General features: G+C 58.4%; 1 protein-coding gene across 1 annotated transcript in view; it reads right to left on the minus strand.

Annotated features, from left to right (window-relative positions):
* LOC119092229 (uncharacterized) overlaps window positions 1–22,911 on the minus strand; it is a 163,245-nt gene that overhangs the window by 68,639 nt on the left and 71,695 nt on the right. Inside the window, exons 11-14 of the mRNA XM_037215203.1 lie at window positions 20,968–21,118; window positions 17,399–17,542; window positions 14,939–15,116; window positions 985–1,039 (exon numbers count right to left, since the gene is read on the minus strand). Coding sequence (XP_037071098.1) covers window positions 985–1,039; window positions 14,939–15,116; window positions 17,399–17,542; window positions 20,968–21,118 — 528 coding nt within the window. The remainder of the gene's footprint in view (window positions 1–984; window positions 1,040–14,938; window positions 15,117–17,398; window positions 17,543–20,967; window positions 21,119–22,911) is intronic.

Genomic DNA, 22,911 nt, shown 5'->3' on the forward strand with positions numbered 1-22,911 from the left:
CGACAAGTAGCAGCCTGCTGATAATTTTCAAAAGGTTGAGACAGCGTAATGTTTGTTCTCGTGGCACTGTAATGCGATGTTCGCCGAGAGTGAATGCAATAGCGTGCAACACAACTTTTGAATAAAAGCATGTCCTAATGCCGTCAGGCCCAGACAGAGGCCAGCAACGCCGTCCTTCAGCATCAACTGCTCCCAGCAGCTGAAATTGATTACTAGGAGCTGAGTAGGGTGCATAAATTATGCCGGCTTGCCATACGTCTGGGATGGCAAATGAGAAAACTTTAGTTTGTGTGGCCGTTTCTCTCAAGACTATGTCATTTCTCCCGACATTTGAAGAAGTCTAAGACATATTACTTGCTGTCATGTGCCAGGATGAGACAAAGTTTTGCTCTTATTAAAAGCGGGCGCAGAACCAGATCGACGATGAGCACTGCAAAACGTCTTCGTGACGTCCCTGATACGGCAACTCTCCTGTGATGATTGAGCGGAAGGTGGCTGAATCCGCTCCCAATGTCACTGACCGACCTCAGCGGCGGCTCTGCATTGATAGTTATCTAACATGCACTGGAGCCACCGGGTCTTTGACGCGCTTCCGATGTATTCGCCTTGGCTAACCCAAAACACACGCACATCACGGCCACCGTGAGGTTGACCAGTCAGGGACGTTCGTGATCATAGGAGTCTCTATCGGCGTAAAAGAAAGTGTTTCACCGACTTTCTATCCAGTACAGACTTCTCGCCTAGGCCCTCCAATTCCACTCCTTACAAACACACCGAACTGAACAACTCATGTTTCTGTGAAGCGCTCGATTCAACAAATCCAACAAATCCGAGAGGGAATCCAAGGTCCCGTCCGCTGTACGCCCCCTTCCTCCACCTACCCTCTGCGTGAGCTCCTCGACAGTCTTCTCCAGGTGAACCACGGCCGCCTGAAGACTGCGGAACTGGCCGCAGGAGGGGCACGTGGCGTCCAGGTCAGGACACTGCAGCCAGGTAGCCGTGCGGCCCGAAACACCAGCTTCACGTCCTGCACGGCACCCTGCGGGCACAGTCGGACCGATGTCAGGTCAGGTCAGGTTGGAAACGTGCGCCGAGCCGTGGGTTAGACCCTGGCGGTCTGGTGGGCGTTTAGCCGGCCCAAACACCAGCTTCATGCCCTGCATAGTACCCTGCGGGCACAGGTCGGTCGAGGTCAGGTCAGGTCAGGTTGGACCCGTGCGTCGAGCCGCAGGTTAGAGCTGGGCGGTCTGGTGGTGGTGGCCGGTCTGTGGTTTTTCTTCTCTTCGCATGGGCCAGAATAAAATGCTTATAGATCTGGAGAGGCTGAAACGCCGTAGAATTCAAATAAGATCAGCTGGGGTTAAAAAATGAACGGAAGAAGGAACGCACGAAGGAGGAAGACAAAAAGAACAAAATCTACACGTCATGAGCAAAATGCTAAGACTAGTTCAATAATTATACAGATCAATTACTATAAAAAATAGTGATGTATATATATACTATATATATATATATATATATATATATATATATATATATATAGTATATATATATAATATACAAAATAGATAAAACACAATATCCAAAAACCAAAATGTAAATTATGTACCATGCAAACAAAATACAGCATATATTAATATACACAATAAACAAAAGTCAGGTGCAATCAAGAGCAAGCGGAAACTTATTTGCACGTCGGACAACTAGTCCCGAACAATAGACTACCACCACAGCAATTCTAGTGGTTTCGTAACTTAGAATCCCGAGTGAAGATCATCACAAATAATAAACCTGCCTCAGGTCTGACAGGCGAACAATACAATGGTGGAATAGCGATTTACAATTTGCTATTTTACTCCAGTGCATTGCACAAAAACATAATTGTGCCCCGCACATGAAAATCTGGCAATTTCTCCGAAAAAGCCGAAGTACTTGATGAAGAAATGAACCCACCATTCACTCGCAAATACTGAAAATCACCAGAGACGACCTGGAAAACCCACACCAACAACTAGTCATGAGCATCAAACAACTGCGGTGAAAAATCGCCCACCCGGGTGGGGAACCACGGTTCTGTGTGAGTCCTGTTGTTCAACTCTTCCAATCTTCAATAATCTATAGAGTGAACGCCAGCGCCCAAGCCTGCTTGTTTTCAACCGATGGAGTGACGATTTCTGACGGCCTTCCAGTGGCTGTTTTTTTCTGGCCAGGCATTTTCTGCCGACACTGCGCCACTTTCTCCCGCCGCCCGGCTGAGCTCCCAGCATGGCATTTGGCAGCCTGGGATATAACTGGCCAGATGCAAGGGTGGAGATGGCTCCTCTTTTTCCAGGCGCAGCCCAAGCTGCAGGAAATGATGACCTGCGCGAACGAAAGATGCCATACTGCAAAGGACGAACCGCTCGTGCAATGATCGAAAGATCGTGAGTTCGACAACGCTCACATGCCGCGATCCGATCCAACGTGCTCCGACGAGATGTGTCACACCGCAGGCAATCTAATGTGCTCCGACTGGGGTGCGTCGCACCGCAGGCGGTGCAGGAAGGCACAGCTTTGTTAGCAAGGCTCCTCCCCCGCTCCGTCCCTCCCGGGAACTGTTTCCGCCGGGTCGACGTCACCGCGTGGAGAGGTGCGACTGGCTGAGTAATGGTTAATCACGGTCGGGCGGCATCTCTCGGCCGCCCTCAGCCACGCAGGGGGTGATTACCAGCCGCCGCCGGCCACGCTCCATTAACCGCCGGACCGAGACGGCGCACAGATGATGCGGACAGCGCGTCCGTCCATCGGTCATATCACCCCCCCGCTCGCCTCCTCCCGCCCGCTCCTCCCGCTGTCCGCCCGCCCGCCCGGCCGTCCCGCTGTTCGGCTGGCGGTCCGCCCGCTCCGACACGAGCCCGCCAGGGAGCCGCCCGCCCGACCCTATATGTTTGGCGTATGTTGACTCGTTCAATCGTCATAAAACACCCATAAACGGATAGCGCTGCAATGGCTCATCCAACCTCCGGGTGGGCCAGTGACGTGACCCAAAGTGACATCCCCCACTTCCGGGAAAGCCAGTGGCGTGATCCGAAGTGACTTCCCCTCGCTTGACATTTTCAGAGCATCAATATGTTCTTGAACGTTTTACGGGCATCGGAAATGAGCTTAACTGGGTCTTTAACATGGCATGATCAGCCCTTCACGGCGAATGCATTTTTCACGAATCAAATATGTCAAACCTGAGAACTCACTAGTGTAAACTGTAGATAACATCTGGCCTGGGTGTGTCTGTTACGAGTTTGCTTGCATTCAGTCTCGTTTCTGAGACTTGGTGGAGTTGACGTGTGAATGAAATTCCATTAAATGTCTCGACCATTCAGACCAAGTTTCGGCACGTTTTCTCCACTGGCACACCAAATCTGAGAGCGGTTATAGTTCTGAATGGGATCCGCGCATGTTATGCTTCAGCATAAGCGACATCAACGAGACCACAACTGTCACCATTCAAACAATAAAAGCGGCAGCGCCGCGCGACATGTAACGAACAGCCCGCTGCCCGAGGCGCCCGGGGCGCCCGGCGGGCGGCTGTTGTGCTGCGGCGCGGCTTCGGAGAACGTCCCCATGGAGATGACTCAGAGGCCAGCTCCGATGCTCGGGCCGCCTCAAATAGTCGCCCACATCGATTCATTGATCGCTTGAATCGGGCTAGACCCGCCGCCACTCCGAGCCACGGCGGTGACGTCACCGCCACAGATCGTTAGTTTCCAAACGTGCCCTTCATCGCCCGTCAATCAAGGCATTTTAATGCGTCATTACCAACTGCAAAGAGTGAATTGGAGTCGCAGTGTTACCTGATATTAATTTGATAATGGGGCGAATGGGTAATTGGCCGGAGGCAACCCGGTTTGACACGCTGAAGGGGCGGGCGGTGCATAACTGACCGAATAATGCAGGGACTGCGGTGGGCTGCACAACGCTGGCATCGACTGGCGCTATGACAATAAATCCCGCCGATGACTTCGCCGCGACGAAAATAATGGCCGCGTGTTCCGAACGGTCGCTGGTGGCCGGACGGCGCGGCGCACGCCGCGTCGTCCGGCGAGGGGGCCGCGCGCAGAACGAGGTCGTGTCCCCGTTCACACGTGGCCATCAAACGCGTAAGTGCCGGCTAATGGACCGGCAGGTCCGGCGTACGTTGCCGTAGTGGCAGTGCTATGGCGTACCGGCCGGCAAAGCATCCAGACTGCCAGCGCAGCCAGTGCAAGCGGAACCGTTCACAGTACCGCCAATGCTTCGTTTTTTTTTTTTTAATATTATTTAATGCCTGCGACACCATCGTTTCGGAGCTGGCTACAACGAGCATCTGAGGTCTCTGTATGCATAGATGGCCACTGCACGATTTAGTCGCAGATAAAACATTTGCACCATGACAAGTACGGACGTTGCAATCTCCAAGGGCGATTGCACCAGCCGAGCACCACCGTGGCTGATTCAAAGCTCGTGAGTCCGCGTCAGGCTGCCGTGCCCCGACGGCAGTGGCCGAGCGTGGGCGCCGCTGAGCACGCGCCAGACGACAGCGCGGCCCGTCTGTCGGCCACTCCCCGACTGCCAGCCGGCCGACGGCGGCTGAAGTCAGCCCGGCCCCCCGGAAAGCCCCAGCCGCTGAGGACTGACGCCCACCTCGCCCGGGCCGGGGCGGATCAGCCGGCTAGCTTCGTAACATGGGGTTACGCCGGGTTACCAGACGTACAGCCAACTACGTACCACGGGATTACGCCAGGTTACCAGACACACGGCCAACAAGTACCACGGGAGTACGCCGGGGCTGCCAGACACACAGTCAGCTGTGCCAGCGGCCCAGCGAAGGGGCTCGGCATGCGCCGAGGAAAGGGCCCTGGTCAGGGACGACCTCAGGACTGTCGGCTCCGAGCACCCCTGAACAGACGGCTGATCAGGATGATCTGACCACCTCCCATCCATGTCAGAAGATCGGCGGCGACGGCGGCGGCGTCTTCCGCAGCAGACCAGAGCTCGACCCCGCCCACGCCACGGCGGCGCTCCAGACTGGCCTGCATTTGGGCGCTGGAGCCAGTCGATTCCCGCAAATCCAGCACGTGAGGATGAGCATTGCCGAGAAGACTGAGCTCAACATAACCACCACGTCCAGCACAACAAACGAGTTTGCCTTTTGCCTTTTTGGTCAGCCATCGTGCATTACTGTAAGCATCCTGAACAAAGGCGCCTGCCGAGGAGCACTAAAGGTCGTTTCTGCCCGAGCGGTCATACGGTCAGCACGTGCTGGGACGGGGCGACACGATAGCGGCTCGCGCTCGACTGACGATTAGACATATTGCGGTGGCGAAGACGCATTCTATGCAAATGAAACAATGGTACCACTAACACTGATTGCACGGGTTGATTGCACTGGGCGATAACGTGAGGTGGGCTGTTGCTACCCACGAAATGATGCACCAGGGTATGCTTAAGTAATCAGCCGAGGGAAGTGGTCAAGGCTATAAATGTTAGTGCCAGGCTTCCGTATGGCTGGCTTGAGTGTGCTTCAAAGTGATGAACGAAACGATATCTATACGCTCACCCATCCAGGGAATATGAGCCAGAATTATCTTGTGAACTGTTGTCATGGTTGTTTTGACAAGTGCATGGACGAAGACAATCAAGGCCTGCAGCAGCCTTATCGACTGGCAGTCGACGCGAGCAATCGCCTTGGCCCGGCGGCGTTTCGTCACCGTCCAAACCCGAGCCCGTCGGTCCTCTTCGACTATCGCCTTGTCGTGGCGTTCTCGCCGCTGCCCCTGATGGGGCACATGTCATCAGCTCATCGCCCCAGAGGGTCTGGCACACCCCCGCGCCGCTCGCACGCCACCGACTCTTGCTGTATCGATACACGGGCGGGGTTTGAGACGCGTGACTCGACGCGGCGGTGTCGGCAGCGACAAACCCTCCCCATTCATCACCCCCCCCCGGGCCTATTCCGTGCGCGCGCGCGCCACAAATCATATGCCAACACGCTGCTGAAAAGCAAAGCATCGCGGCCATCAACACGGATATACAACGGGACGTTAAATGTCAGCTAGTGTAGAGCTCTGATAGTGGATGCGCGAAGAGCTCGACCAACACTGCGGCACCCTACGAAACACCTACGGTGCAAGCGGTATCTCACATTTGCGCATGGTAAGCCTGACTGTCTCGGTCAGCGGCATACGACACCAGCGCTGAACACCCCACAGGGAGCTGAACGCACGTCGGCATGGGTACCGAGTGGGGCTCAGCCTCTGCAATGTCGCAGTGCGAGCACAGGCGGCAATCTCGACCTGGGCGCAAACACCGCACCATCCTGCGGTCACAGTGGGCGACACATGGAGTTTGCGCAGACAACAAAGGCGGCGGCGGCGCCGGAGCATGGGCGCTCGCCGCGCCCGTTCGTCACGCTTTGAGAGGCGTTCGGAGGCGCCGACAGGCGGCCGCTCTCCGTGTCTCCTTCCATTCGTTGGCGGGGCGCCCGGAGCCGGCCGGCGGCTCGGCGCGGCTGTGGTTCCACTTGACCGGCGCCGGTCGATCAGCCGGCCCCGGTTAGCACTCATTACGGGGTCTGTTTATCCGCGCGCCCCTCTTCCCCCCTCGTCCCCCCTTCGGCGCCCCGGAGCGTGACGTCAGGTGGCGGCCGTCTCACCTGTCCGCCGCTATGGCTTCGGCCGCGGCGCGGCGCGCGGCCGGAGCCGGAGCCGCCAACGTGACGCCCGGCAAGTCACACAGGCGATCGGAAGTGCAGCGATAATTGGGCGGTGGGAGGGAGCCACTGGACAATGGGAAACGAAAATAGATATTATTGATGAAGCGGACGCATGAAGGGATTGTGGTCGCGCCACAGTGGACAGCGCACTGCCGCACTTCCGTGAGATTAGAGCGCGCCCGCGGCGCGTCCTGCACGCTGCGCCGTCGGCACCGGCTATGGGGAATTAAACCCGGCCGACATAGCTCTCCCGGCCGCCGCCGCCGCCGCCCAACGACTTTCAGATGAGCACCAAGCAGGCCGCCTTCTGATGAGATTCGCCGATCGGCTGGGCGGCCGCCGCCCGATAAGGCGAGGCCGTCTGGCCGGTGTCGAAACGGCGCAGCGACGGCGGCTGGTGGTCGATACCGGCGGAGACGTGACCTGGGCCTGGCTGCCAGTCTGGCCCGGCTGTCACGCCCACGGGGCTCGTCTGCCGACGCGAGACAGCGCGGCCGGCCGGACACGACAGGGCGCGCCCTCTAACGCGGCGCTGAGGACTTCGCGTGTCTCGGAGCGACATCGCAAAGGCGGCTTACAGTGCCGAATACAGTGCTCTTGGCTGGAGAAATGTCTGCAGTGATCTACCTTTATTCAAGTGGGAGCAGTTTCGGGCGTTGTCATCGACGATTACAAGACAACCAACGACCACACTGGTTAAACGATACCACAAATGTCTGTCGGTTGTGAGCGTAAGCTGCACAAAAAGGGCAAGCGTGTCATCCTGCATCGCGTCCTTAAGTTTCTCAATACTGACCCAGTGTTCTTAGATTGTCGCCGCCAGCTCATTTAGTGCAACGAGCAGGCATGAAGAAAGCCAGCATGATTTTCAAATTTGGAGGAATCATCTAATGTCTGGGGGCAGAAGCAAATGACCCGAGGTAAACATGTACAGCTTGATAACTACCCAACTGAGCTTTCCATGCGCCGTCACTGCGCAGCCCAACATGCACCACTTGCCAAGGTACCAACGCGAGAGAAACGTTATGAGCAATCTGGTCGTCCATAAGCCGGATAGCAATGAAAAAACGCACAAAAAGGGACAGCCTGTAAGCACATTATTGTTATTAATATCTGGGTGGATGAAGAGAATATGCCAAACTGCATCTAGTAATGGAAATAGCGTATCAAACAATACTAGCCGTCAACCTGCATATGACATTCATAGTTTTGCAACAAACAAACGTGATCGCAATTCCAAGCGGGAAACTTGGCAAACTCTACTGTGGTGCATATTACAAAGAACAGTTGGAGGCACAACAGCAAGTTTAAACTTTTTGAGGTCATTCTTACCATGCATGCGCATAGGTATAATGTTGCAGTTTAACTTTATCAGGGAGGCCGGAGTTTAATACTTTCCAAAAGTGTGCAAAGCGTCACACATGGCTTGAATCAGGTGAGTTTACTCTTGTTGGTCAATGACTGTGATGATGCTCGATTGTTGTGCGTGTACCAATTGCAGTTCTTTCGCCGAACTTCACCGCGTTGATCATAACGCGTCTAGACTTTTTAACGACACGCCTTGAGTCTGATGGGGAGCGATCAATAACTGAACACCAAGCCCCTCGCCCACTGCGCCGCGTCCCGACTGCTCCATCAACAGCCTCCAGCCGGTCCAGGTCAGCTCGCCCGACCCTCGACCTCGGCCCAGCTCTGCACCCCGCCGGGCTCGGTCCGGGCGGCCAAAACGGCGCGCCGGCTTCAATCGATGCCTGCTGCCGGCCGGCGGCGCCCCACAGCCCAAACGACCGCCGGCGCCCAGGTGGGCCCTGCACACGCAGACGGGGCGCGGCGCACGTGGCGACCGCGCCTCAAACCAGCCGGCCACGGCGCGCGCACCGCGCACGTGTTCCGCTGTGTGCGTGGCGCCCGGCCGCGACTCTCCAGACATGTTGAGCCGCCACAAGTGGAGCGTCGAAAGCGGTGTTTGGCGGTGGCCCGCGGCTCAGCCACCGCAGTCACCGAGCGTGTGGAGGTTGCTGGAGCGACGCTCACGCTTGACCGCAAGAGCCGCGGCAGACGCGGTCGATGCGAAGATCCGAGCCGATGCACCGGCTGCCCGGTACGTCCTAACGGAGCCACGTGCAGCGGTCGGCTCCGCTCGGCGGCCGGCCTGCCGGCCAACCATGCCTCTGACGCAGCCGGACCACCAGCCCCGGAAACGCCCGTATTGATTCGGCTGCAGAAATGAGGCTGACGAAACGTGGCGCTCCGCACGGCCGGGAGACCTCGGCGCCGGGCCCGGCTGCGGACCCAGTGGTCCCGCGGCGGGGTCTGACGAGGGACCCGGTGGTCCTCCTCGCGGCGGTGTGTAGATCCGGACCCGGCGGTCCTCCCCGCGGCGGTGTCTGGCTCTGAGCCCGGCGGTCCTTCTACAGGGTCTCACAAGGGATCCGCCAACCCCCGTGGGGCAAGGTCCGGCAGTGGACCCGGCGGTCCGCGGCGGGGTCCGGCTGCAGACCCGGCGGTCCGCGGCAGGCAGACGGTTCGCGACACGCTCGCAACATTCTGGATCATGCCGACCGGGTTGCTCAAGCCGCACCAAAGACGCGGTGCTTATGTAAGACCTGAAAAGGTGTGGCGTGAGCAATCGAGCCTGCCATCCCGGGAGGAGGATGGCTCATCAGATGGTATCAGTACTCCTTCAACCAAAGCAAGGAATACTGCATGCGATGATCATTTAAGAAGATGCCTTTAGAATGCTTTTTAAACTGAAGTAGCGAAGTCTAGCCGAGTTTGAAACAGTAACGCTCAGTCATCCGAACGACCTATTTATCGTCGGAAATGCTGATTTTGTTGTTTTTCTCTGGGACGTAGAGAAACAAAGAAGTCTGATAGAACGCACTGGTATTGCTTGTCTTATACCACCATCAAGAGATGCCACTTACTTGCCTCGAGCGGTATGTTCCAGAAGAGCATTTTTCAGCATACGTGTCTATTTAGTCGAATGAACGTTGATACAGCTCTGCTGGCGTTAATACTCTAAATTCTATAGCGACGACTAGATCAACAGAGGAATGATAAGTTATTTCCCCATAGCTGCAAAATAGTGGTGAAGACGATTTTTGTCTTTAATGTCATGCAATTGTGTTGGGATGTCATAGTTACCTGCAGAAGCATCGAGTCAAACAGCTGCTTTACATGGTGTGAGTTCGCACCCCAGGCTAGCAGTCGTCGTTTAAGGTTGTGGTACAACTGGTGGCGTGTGTGCCAAGTATGCACTTAGGCCTAGCGTCCATCTGCTGCCACAAATATCACATCATACTCGTCTAAAATTGGTTTTGTGTTTACGGAGTTGCCAATGTCTCTGGCAATCGGCTTTGCTTTTCAATAAAATCACCGTAATTCCGCCTTTTGCAGTCAATAATCAATGCCGTCCAATGTTTGGAAGCTTTCGGAAAGGTGGACCAATCCCTTCGAAACGTTCTCTGGTTAGTCGGTACAGTCACCACGGACAGGTCCGAGGTTCGCGTATCCTCGCCATGCACACAACCCGCAAGGCCATGCCATCACGGTCACGGTCATCCTCCCGGTCCCGGTCATAAGTCTCCGGGTCACGGTCATAAGTCTCCGGGTCCACGGTCATCCTTCTCCGGGTCACGGTCACCCTCGGTCCCGGTCATAAGTCTCCGGGTCACGGTCATCCTTCTCCGGGTCACGGTCATCCTCCCCGCCTAGAGCGCGGATCACACATCGCGCGGCCCGCCGCTGGAGCGGCCCCCGGCCGGTGCGGCGCCGGCGTCCGCGCGGTGCCCCGGCCCGGCCCGGCCTGGCAACAGCCGGCGTCGGCGGGGGTGAGCGTGCCCGGCCGGCGCGTCGGTGCCGTCGGCGCCGACGCTGCCAGCGCGCCCGACCGGCGGCCGAGCGCGTGTAGCGCCGCGCCACCGGCGTTGGCACGGGCGCGGCGGCGCGGCGCGAGCCGGCGCCGGCCGAGCCCCCGCGCCCCGGCGCGCTCTGAGCCGCCGCCGAGCGGGCGGCGACGCCACGGCGGCGACGGAGGCACCGCCAGACGGCTGAATCGACCTGGGCGCCGTCCAGCCTCTGGCACACACCATCCTACGGTGGCGGGTGCAGGCGCCGCCGCCGACGTTGTTTTTATGATGTCTGTATCGGCTGCCAAAGCCACATGACATGATGGTTGGACGAAGATAGCGACGCCATCGGGGCTATATTTAGGAAAGGTGTGAAAGAAACGGCGGTCTCGTCTCGACCGCGACACAGAGGTAGCGGTGTGGCAGGTCCCCTCTGTTGCTGGCCGACTCCGGCTGTTGGGAGAGCACTGTCTCTCCGGAAATGGATCTAACAGATTTACAGCCGCGCCGGTGCCCGTCCTTGAGTGGCATTGACCCAGCCGGAAGTCACCAGCTGCGCCGTTGGCGCCGGCGCAGACAGGCCGGTGTGGTGGGCTTGCCTCCCAGCAAGCGCTCCTGAAATGCCACGCAGGCGTGCCAGGGTTGGCGGCGCAGCCCGTTCTAGCGTGTGGCATGCCGTCTGACGGCGTCGCCTCGGCGCGCCTAGGTCTGCACGGGCGGCTGGCGGAGCCGAGCGCTCGGCCGGCCGCCGCCGCCAGGCCGCTGCAGTGTGGGGGCTCCATCAGACGCAGATCGCGCCCGCCGCGTCGGCAGCTCGGCGGCCGCCGCTGGACACCGGCCTGCGCCTGACCGCGGAGCTGATTGTTCCGCGGCTGACAGATTGGTCGGCCTCCGATGCCGCGGCGGCCGGCCGCGAATGCCACCGCCCACGGGAGCGGCCTGTCGGCGAGTTATGACCGCTCAGGAGGCCTCGAAGGGCCGGCCGCGGCGTCTGGTCGAGACTTTATGGCCGGCTACGCCCGCAGTCCGGGCTTTTGCGAGCCGCACTAATGTCGCCGCCGCCGCCGCCGCTGCCGCGCCACGGTACGTGCGCCGCGCGACGCCACGCCAAGCCACGCCTCGCCTGCGCCACGCCACGCCACGCCACGCTACGCCACGCCACGCCGCGCCACGCCACGCCACGCCACGCCGCACCGCGCCGCGCCGCCGTCCGGCTAGCCGGGAGCAAGACCGATGTCGTATTTTCCCTGGCGAGAGGAAAGAGACCCGCGGGCTTCTTTGGCGAAGAGTGGCTGGTTTTTGTCGGTCGGCTCGGCGCGAAAAGCCCTCATCCAAACGGCGTAATCGATTTGCTACGGGGAAAAAACGACACGAAAAACGATGTTGTGCTTAGCGCTTCGTCAGCACGGCGATAGGAGGAAATAGCGAGGTGTCACTCTGCGGCCAGAGAATTATGGGGAGCCCTGTTTATTAGATATCGATCAGCGATTATTAATGGCGTTCATCCGGACGTGTCGAGCAAGGCGGAGTATTGCGTCACTCGAAAGGGATGAAAATGAGTTCAGAACTTGTAAGATCTTGAAATGCTACGCGTTATTTCCGAGAATTAGGACAAAAGGTGATGCGGGTGAGGAAAACTTGCAATACATTTATTGTAATTATTGCGACATCAATGCAATTAACGCAGTCACCGCGTCAATGAATTTTACTGGAAAGCTTTAAAATATTGTCGTAGTTTGGTAGGAGGAATGTTTGGTCTATTAAGCCCTCTGCTCCCCTCCCTCCCCCACCCCCCCCCCCCCCATCCCGCTCCTTTCGCGTTCACCATCGTGACACACCGATGGGGAGAGACACGACGTTTGCCCGACCCCCCCCCCCCCCCACCGATCGGACGCTCCATTAGTGCATTCGCGGAGTCGCGGAGTCGTCGCGGAGTCCTCCTCTCGGAGTCGCGACGTCACTGGTCAGCGGCAGCGGAGCCGCTGTCGACAGCAGCGGAGCTCGGTCACGGCGGCTCGAGCTTTGGCGGCGCGGCCCGACCCGAGAACAGCGGAGCGGCCCGACCCGGCTGCAGCGGAATCCGCTCACGGCGGCTCGAGCTCTGGCGGAGCGGCCCGACCCGAGAACAGCGGAGCGGCTCGACCGGGCAGCAGCGGAGCCCGCTCACGGCGGCTCGAGCTCTGGCGGAGCGGCCGGCACTCGCCGAGCGAAGCAGTTGGGTCCCTAAAGTCCGGAGTCCCCGAGCGACGTCGGATGGTGGGGCGCATGGGGCGGATGTAGCATGCACGCCACGCGGGGGACCGGCTTTCGCTACCCTGCTCCGGGGCAGACAGCAGAGACGGGCACAGGCGGCAGCGCCGGCCGGGGCGGACAGACAGGTGCAGACACGTGCAGACTGCCGCGAGGGACGAACGCGGACGGTGTCAGTTGAGAAAGACGGACGCAGACGGCGACAGCTAAATCGCGCTGACGCGGGCGGAGCAGGAAGCTTTCCCTCGCGGAAGTTTACGCGCGACAAGGCAGCGCGCGCCGCCGCGATAGCACCAGCGGCGGTGGCGACGACGGCCGGCAGGGGCAGCGACGACCGGCGGGGGCGGTATGCAAATGCGCCGGCACAGCCGTCTCCTCGGCTCGTGATTGGCGGAGCGGCAAGGCGTAATCGAATGCGACGGCGCTCTCGGGACGATTACGGCGCACCCGCCGCCTGCCGACGCGGAACTTGGCTCGTCGACAGGATGTCGGAATTGAAACAACACATGATGGATAGCCGGGGAGATGAGCGGTGTTCGGAGGGACACGGGCGGCGAGAAACTGGGCAGGTCGGACCTGGCAGAGGCCTGGGCTTCTGCCAGGGCAGCTGGTAGCTCGGATTAGGCCTGTCGTCCTCAGGCTGGGACCACCCAAGCTGGGGGTCGAAATAGCCGGGAGATGGATTAGTTGTGTCCAAACTTGAGACATCCGATCGGACTTGACGAACTGCTTGTGCAGGACATTCGAAGGCTTTCAGATGAAGTGCCGCCCCCGTGTTGCGTGTGCTAATGTTCTGTGCGGGTCCTCATCTACTCAGAGAGCGATTTCACCAGCAGTAATTTGTCCAAAGAGCGATTTCACTCATCCAGAGGGCGACGGCGATCCGTCATAAGAGGAAGGGAGCTCGGCATTGCGCCGCCATCCATCAGATGGACGTCTGAGAGCGATGCCGAGGTTCGGCTAACGAACGGTAATTGCCCCCTTCTCGCCGCGTGGCCAGACCAGCGCGCCATCGACGAGAGTGGCGCGGCTGACCGCGCGGCACCGGGCACCGCTAATGAGCTGTTTTGTCTGGCACCAGTCGATAATTAGCCGGCGCCCCTCCCCTCTCTCCCAGCAGCGGCTCCCTGCGTGCCCTATCAGAAGAATCTACGCGGAGGACCGGGTGCGGGATCGGCAATGGGGCTACACATCTGGTGTTTGGCTCTCAGGCCCGGCCAGCGAGACCCTGCTGAGACCGTTGGTGAGAATGAGACCCGACAGGGGACCAGGGCGGAAGCAGCGGCAGCGGTCCACGGTTTTGGGCCGTCCACGGGCGCACGTGCTCTGTCCCGGCAGATGTGCTGTCGGGCACGACCGGCGCTCAGGTCCAGAGGGTGGGCCTCCTCCGCATTGACCGAGCTGACTTCCCGGAGATCGATGCGGATTGTCCGGCTCATAAGTCCCGTTCATAACTCGGTTGACTCAGAGTGGGAGTAAATGAGGCGTGCCTCTGGCAACGCAGCGCGCTCGGCACGGCTGGCGGTTAATGACCCTCCAGACGTTCTCGGCGGGAGTTCGGCAGCGCAGGCTGGCGGTCATGCATGCGTCAATAAATGTTACCTGCCCAACCGCTCCGTCTGATTGGGATCTTCGACAGTGACCTCAGACGTGAAGCGTGGCGACACCAGTCTGCGCCGAACGCGATTAAACGTGGTGACACCAGTCTATGTCGAGCGTGGCAAAAACGTGGCGATGCCAGAACGCGGTAAAACGTGGCGACACCAGCTTATGTCGAGCGCGGTAAAAAGTGGCGACACCAGTCTGTGTCGAGCGCGATAAAACGTGGCGACACCAGTCTGTACCGAGCGCGCGGCAAAACGCGGCGACAGCTGTCTGTGCCGAGCGCGCGGTAACACGTGGTGACACCAGTCTGCGCTGAGCGCGGCAGAACGATTTCCAGTCACATAACATCGCACGACATCCGAGCCAGCAGGACCCCCTAGCCATCACGAACGCTGTCGGACGGTCTGCACGCGCGGAGGGCATCCCGCGAGAAATGACACGAGCCAATCGCCGCCCCACACGCGATATGACGCCGTCTGGCCGGCCAATGGGCGGCACCCACCTGGAACATGAAGTGTCGCGAGTTGCGCTGGCCCAGCCACAGCTGCAGGCGCTGGTCGCCTGGCAGCGCCGCGCCGGCCCAGCTGGCGTTGCGCTCCGCCAGGTGGATGACCCGCGAGTGCACGTGCCGGCAGTCGACGAACACGTCCAGCTGCTGGCCGGACACGGAGACGGCCAGCCTGCAGGAGCGCCGGTGGCGGTCAGGGCGCGGTCAGCCGGGCGCGGGCGACGGACGCGGTCACGGCCACGCTCGGCGTGCCCTTCCGTCGCGAGACCGGTCTGAGATCCGCGGGTGATCGCGGGTCTTCAGCTCCGTACCCCGGGCACAAACCCCGACAGGACCCCCATAGGCTCAGTCTAAACACGACAGGCTGCAGCGATCGGGACAGCCAGCTTCCAAACCTCGGTTGGTTTCGATTATAGCCCAGGGCAAGCGCATTATGAAGGGGTTTGTCAGTCGTGGTTACTCCTCACCACCCCATCAAAACAAACTGTCATGACTTCCCCGACTGAAAGGGTGGTATGACACGTTGGGTCGCGCCAAAACTGGATGATTCGGCTGAACTGTCCCTTCATGTTGCACCTTTCGTCGCCAAAACTCGCAGTCAGGTCAATGGGACTGGCTTTAAATAAAGTAGCACACGACAGGGCGGGGCGGCTGTGTGTGTCCAGTGATCATATCCCGGTCATATCGCAGCACACAGCAGGGCGGGGCGTCCGTTTGTGTCCAACGATCATATCCCGGTCATCCCGCAGGTTTGTTAGGCAGTGGGGCTGCGTATTGTGGCTTAAAAGCGGCGCAGCGTTCTTCTCAGGTGTGTGTCCAGTTATGGTCCGAAAGCTGCATTCAAATTCACCTGTGTTTGCTCTAAAATATTTTGATGCCAGATGGAATGTTAATTTCATGGTCTCTTCCAGACAATACCTGGATGCGCTCCCACATAACGCTTAACCACAAAGCGCAGGTTGGACGTTGATCTAATCGCTACAGGCCCCACAAGAAGCATTTGCCAGCACGACTTTCCCAAGAGGCGTTGCCGGTCACCACCAGCAGCCGGGCCGTGCGACCCGTGACGTCAGAGGGCCGGCGGAGTCTGGCCAGCGGCGCCGGTGACTGGGAGGCCCGTGAGACCAATCCACAGAACCACACGAACACGCCACCAGATTGTCAGCCACGCGCCAATGGACGCCGCCCTGTGCCTCTGTGCGGCCACAGAGCGCGGCTCAACATGTGCGCGACGCGGACTATCCGTGCCGCACGAGGGAGACGAGCGCGAGCAATCGAGCGCCGGAGACCCGTCGACTTGCGGCGGCAGCGTTGCTACCGCTGGAACCGTTTTTGTTGACATGGGATTTTGGTACGAACAACACGGAGCGTAAAAGACTGTAGAGACTAACACTCGAACGGGAGGAAAGGGCATGCGACACACATGGCAGAGCTTCAGGAAACAAAAGCAACTTATGAAATGGGTCACGAGACCAGGGCTTAGATCCATAAAACAGAGCTGCCAAGCTGCTTACTGCATCATCATCATCACTGTAGGAGCATTCGCACCACAAAAGGTCTCACCGTTTGTGGTACGAATGTTAATGCAATGTTTCTTTTTCGCTTTATCTAGGCGGTATGTTCAGGAATAACTTAGCAGTAGAGGCAAAGCAAAAATTACACTTATGTGACTTTTGTCTTTCGGCACGTTCGTTTTGTTCCGTTTTTGTCGAAACCGTTTTGGCTAGCAATGACCATTTCACGGCTATGAGATGGAGGTGAGTGAATAATGGTGAGGCAAAAATACATGCACCTGGGGGCCCATCCGCCGAGATATTCACACACATCCCTATATGGGGTATGTGCCCAGCGCTCGGATGAGGCCCCCACGAGGCAACACTTAAGCCAATTCATGGCCGGTGCACGTAGATTGCTCTAGATAAACAGGGTGACGCATGGAAACAGTATGAAGCGAGAATGAGGGGAGAAGGCCGGATGACTTCCGTGGTGCGCTTTAGTAGAGTGCAGGTTTATATATATATATATATATATATATATATATATATATATATATATATATATATTTGGCATAAAACGAGACCAATTTGAGTGTTTCCAACCATGAAGCTATGCGAAATGCCCAACTCATATCAAATTTGCATTAAGTTGGTGGTGGGACCCTGGTCGCACATTATTTTCATCCAACCGAAAGAAGACTCGATACATATCGTAGCTGGGACGGAATCACACACGCACACGGACACACACACACACACACACACACACACACACACACACACACACACACACACACACACACACACACACACACACACACACACACACACACACACACACACACACACACACACACACGCTATACAGCGGGCTGGGCCCACCAGCGCCCCCGAGGCCCGGCCGTCAGCTGACGGGCCAGCTGACTGCGGAGGGGGGGGGGGGCGGGGCGGGGCGCACCTGTGCCAGCGGTCGTCGGCCAGCCTGTAGCTGAACGACTCCATGTGGACGTCAGGCTGGCCGGCCGGCTCGCCCTCCGAGCGCCGGCGCGTGTAGTGGAACCGGATCTCATCGGTGCGGCCCGACGACTGCACCTCCAGGAACCTGTCCGACAGAGGGGCTGGCGTCAGCGGCAGGGGCGGCAGCGGCGGCGGCGCAGCCCGCTGGGGGCGCGGGGGCCGGGGGCTAGTGCGCGCCGGCAGCCGGATACGGACGAGAGGTGACGTGGGTTAGACACGGGATAACATACCGCCACCGCGACCCCGCCCCGCGCACACCCACACAGAGCGGGGTCTGACTCGACAGCGGATATCCAGACCACCAATTGGTCGCCACTCCAGTCCTCTCCCCGCAGCCCCCTCCCTCCCCGCCATCCCCTGCGGTCCAATCTCCGGCGGAGTTGAGCGTGTTTCGGCTCGTTTAGGTGCGAGTCGAGTCAGGCGATCGGGCCCGCACCTGGTGCCCTGCCAATCAGCTGATGGGCTCTGTCTCCGGCCGGTGCCCTTGTCAGACGCAACGCCTCCGCACAGAGTCTGCCGGCACTGCAAGTGGCAGCGAGTGCTGGATCCGTCGGCTAATGAGGAGGGGTGTGACTGGGCGCTGCTGCTGTGATTAGACGCGTCACCGCTCGACTGGACAACGGTCCGAGATTTCGACAGAGATACTCGCTCTTCAAAACGGCGGAACTGAAGCGATTTGAAGCGATTTGGAAATACCCAGGCAAAGTATTTGTGATGACACTCGAATGCCTGGCATGGTGTTCCTATTTTGGCACACGGTGATGGATAACCGAGCCCTTTTGTCCATTTCGGGCGATTACATGCCACCCAAATAATCCGATCGGCTTACCACTGACCCAGTCATTGTACGCTGCCCTTCATCTGTTTACATTATTCACTTGGTTTGCGGCAAAAGCATCCGAGCGTGAAAAGCAGTGTCCGACCCGCCCACAACACCGCCAGCTAATCCAAAAAGAGATGGCCGCAAAGGTACACAGATAGACGCCGCGCGACGACAGCAGAGGCCGGCCGTGTCACGTGGTGCCGTCTTCTCAGCACTTGCCAGGCTGAACAAACCGCGGACAGCGTGACCCAACCGAAACGTGAAGGATTTAAGAAGGGAACAGCTGCGGTTCATTTTACTGGCCGGAGCTAAAAACGTCCGCACGCGCACCCGGCACAGGTGGTGGCGCATTTGTCTCGGGTCGAACATATGGCACCGCTGGCTGCAACACGTCAGCTGACTGACTCAGCGCTGCAGGACGGAGCGCAGGCTGACGCCGAGAGTCGGGTCAGCTCAGGTCAGGCGCACACCAGGACGGAGCACGCCCGGCCGCCGGTTACGGACGGCCCAAGGCGCCGCACAGGCTGACGCCGCGGGTCGGGTCAGCTCAGGTTAGGAACACACGAGGACGGAGCACACCTGGCCGCCGGTCACGGACGGCCCAAGGCGCCGCACAGGCTGACGCCGTGGGTCGGGTCAGCTCAGGTTAGGAACACACGAGGACGGAGCACACCTGGCCGCCGGTCACGGACGGCCTAAGGCGCCGCACAGGCTGACGCCGCGGGTCGGGTCAGCTCAGGTTAGGAACACACGAGGACGGAGCACACCTGGCCGCCGGTCACGGACGGCCCAAGGCGCCGCCCAGGCTGACGTCACGGGTCGCGTCAGCTCAGGTCAAGCACACACGAGGATGGAGCACACCGGTCACAGACGGCCCAACGCGCCGCGCAGGCTGACGCCGCGGGTCGGGTCAGCTCAGGTCAGGCACACACGCAGTTGGGGGACAGCCACGTACATGATGGCTGCCTTATATCGCGCAGTGGACATTACGCGACCGACCCTTCCGTTGGATCATAAAGCAAACGCTCCAAATTGAGAGAAGGAACACCGACTTTGTTGTGCAGTAATATTTTTAATGGAGTGACCATTTTTCCCAGCGCAGGCATATTGCACGCCCCTGTCCAGTGAAGAAAAAGGTTTCCTTTCCGCACAGGCTTACAGACTGCTGCGTCGTGGTCAAATGACTCAACCGCTCAGCCCACCCATCAAAAACCCGAGCAAAACAAAACGGGTCGTAACCGCCCCCAGTCAGTGGAGCGCTGTAAATGCAGTTGGCACGATTCCGGGTGGGCTCCCCTTCACGCCGCGAGAACCCCTCAACAAACACGACAGTTCGGCCCATAAATTACCGCCGATCGCTTTTTAACGTCGGCTTGATCGCCTGGCGTTTCAGGGCTCCATATGCCCTCCGGCGGAGAAGGCTGTTACGATGGGCGATGATAAACTCGGTGGACGCCGTTGTCAACAGAGGACACATCCCTACGACGAAGGGTGGTGGTCGGGCTCAGTGAATATGCATCACGCTGGCGTTTTATTTTCGCTCAGGAAACATCTATGATGAAAATTGTATAAGAGATGCTGGTCCTCGTCCATTGGTAGCACCGGTGGTGGAAATAAATACACGTGGGCTCCGAAATGGAAAGGGCCAGCTACTGAATGTTGTCTGGGGTGCTTGGTGGCTGGTGCCCCCACCTGTGCTGTGGGCTGAGCCGCCGTCCAGCATCGGTGGCAGTGAGCTCTGGTTGCCCGTGCATAGGACCGTATCTTGACCTGACCAAAACGAGCGACCCTCTGGGGCCCGCTAAAATTGCGCGTCAGTGATACCATCCAATAATGGGCGCCCCAACGCCGCTTGTCGGAAACGCTCTGAGTCAAGAGGCCCCGTGACAGCGCCACACGCCCACGGCTCAGCCAGTACATGCTACAGACTCATTTGTCATTCGCAATGCACCATGAAAGACACGTAAATCAAGCGTCTGCGATGGTTAGCATGCGTACAGCCTGCAGGCTTGGCCGGCCTTGAATGCGTCTGAATGTGCGTACATGCGAGCATTTGTCGCTGATGGGGAACTTAACCCAGTGTGCCGTGCACCCCGGAATAACGGTCAGAATGGCGGTCAGGGACACGCGATCTCAAGTGTGGCGTGCGGGCGCACCCGGGGGCTGGATTAGGTACCGGCGGCGTCATCCGATGAAAATCCTTTATGGCTGAGGGCTCTGCTTTGAAACGAATACTTCCCTGATTGTTGTCTCCTTCCGCCCTCGCAAAAGGGGTCGGATAGTCGGAGTGGTGCGTAGATACGAGAGGTGACCGTAGTAGACAGATTTTATGCTGATTTGTTCGTCTAAAATGAGCGCATACTGGCGCGTGTATGCTACTGCTGTAAATACACATGTCAGGGAGGAAGGGTACTTACATTTGTAAGCTATTGTCGTTCAGAATGCATGCAGCCATCAAAGTAACACATCGGAGTCCACCTTTGGCATGTGGAACAAACAGCTTGCCTAGAAATTCGTTGTAAACCTCTACAGTTAGCCTAATTGACCAAAACACCACCAGGAACATACTCGGCACATATCAGCGCCTGGCCACATCAGGCCCAGCGTAGACGTCGTCACCATCGCCAGGCGTCACCCCACCCGCCGCGAGCACGGCCTCGGCCCGTCCGCACGGAGCACAGTCTCACCTGTTGGCCTCGAAGGAGAAGGCGACGATAGTGCCGGCGTTCTGCGGCTGCTGGCGCACGTTGGCTAGCACAGTGAACTCGCTAGAGGTGGCCAGCAGCGCCAGCGACCGCTCCAGCACCGCGTCCGGCAGGCGCACCAGCCGCGTGTCACCTGCGGGCCACATGCGTCCGTCAGACATCGCTTAAAAAATATTTGGGTACGCCAGAGACTCACTTTCGCTACGAGGCTCATTCACATCACATCACATTGCGTTATATCGCACAGCATTCACATTTACATTCACATTGCGTGCATAAGCCGAAAAGCACCCGCCTGAGTCGAATTGCATAGCTCTTTGTATCGTCCTCCTGAGAGGACGTCTGGGGAACGCCCTGAGGGTGAGAGGACGTCTGGAGCGGTCCCTGAGGCTGCGCTCATAAGTGGAATGGAAGTGAGCTCTGGTCTGGGTCAGCCAGGGTCACTTCAGTTGGGGGGGTGGGGGGGGGGGGGTCAAGTGCCACTGCGGTCCGCCAGCCGCGTATTCACTGAGCGCTGAGCCCTGGCGCAACGGAGCGAGTGTGCTCGCTCCGGCGACAGTCGGCGTGCCTGGACACCGATGAGGACAGGGACGGAGACGGGGAGGGGAAGGTGAGATGGGAAAGGCAGAGATGGAGGTATGACTATAGACTAAGGCCGAGGAGTTTGCGGGAGGGATACAGGGGAATCAATGGAAACATGCTAGAGAAGAGGAAGAAAGAGACACCAAAACAGAAAGAAAAAACATGAGAGGGGGAGAGAGATGAGAAGGAGAGGGAGGGAAGGAGGAAGGAGAGAGGAGAGGGTTGAGAGGAAAGGGCAGACCAGGAAAGGGAAGGGAAGGGGAGGGGAGAGGAGAGAGAGAGAGAGGAGAGAGAGAGAGAGAGAGAGAGAGAGAGAGAGAGAGAGGAGAGAGAGAGGGAGGAGAGAGAGAGAGAGGGAGAGAGAGAGACCAAGAGATAAGGTCCAAACACGTTTCCCACCAGCGATTTCAGCAGCACTAATGCGAACTACCCACACGCCACAACAAATCCCTGGCTTGCCGGCCCGCCACAGCGAGTCCAGCGTTCGAGACCTGTTTCTCGGCTGCCTCCGGTTGGCAGACGACGGCGGGGTCAGCCGCACCCAGTCTGGCACCGGTCAGCCGCCGCTGGCCCGATCCTCAGGTCATCGTGGCCGAGAGGACGGCCACCCGACGGCAGCCAGGCCGCTAATTGATGCTGCCGCCTTTCATCAACGGGATCAATGCTGCCGTGCCAGCCCACTAATTAATTAGCGCGGTAAAAACGTGCTCCGTCGCCAGGACGACAGGAAAAGGGTGCGGCTGAGGGCCCGACTAAGCTCAGTTGACGCGAGGCTGCGGGTGCGAGCCCTCATTGGAATCACGTTTGCTGAGACCCATGCGATAACGTTTGGAAAGAGTGCAGATGATATGCATATATATATATATATATATATATATATATATATATATATATGTACATAAACATATATCTTGAAATAAGTCATCCAGTTCCCTATTGTGTGTAGGACTATAATCCACCACAATAAATACCAAGCTGCCTGTGCGCCACAGCTGACATGCGTTGTGTCATTGCTCTCTGTCAAAGAGGCGCAGGCATTGAACTATGCTAACTAATGCAATAAATCAAGCGTCAAGCCGCTTATTTCAAATGCATTCGCTGGGGCAGAGCAGTATACGTCTGAACGTTCCCTTGATAGAGGCATTCGAGCGTCAGCGCTCGTCGATCACTCAGGGGCGGCGGGGGCGGGGTGTCAGCGTTTCGTCCAAGCAGCGGGGGCGTACACATTCACGCGGTCGTAGCACGGCGAGCTAATCCAAGCCAGCGGACAGCGCGGTGGTCGGAACAGTGCCCGTGCGCGGCGGTATCCTCCACAGCTGAACGTCGGCACCGCGTCCAGCGGCT

The sequence above is a fragment of the Pollicipes pollicipes genome, unplaced genomic scaffold, assembly GCF_011947565.3.
Source record: "Pollicipes pollicipes isolate AB1234 unplaced genomic scaffold, Ppol_2.1 Scaffold_3447;HRSCAF=4054_pilon_pilon_pilon, whole genome shotgun sequence".
Classification (NCBI taxonomy): Eukaryota; Metazoa; Arthropoda; class Thecostraca; order Pollicipedomorpha; family Pollicipedidae; genus Pollicipes; species Pollicipes pollicipes.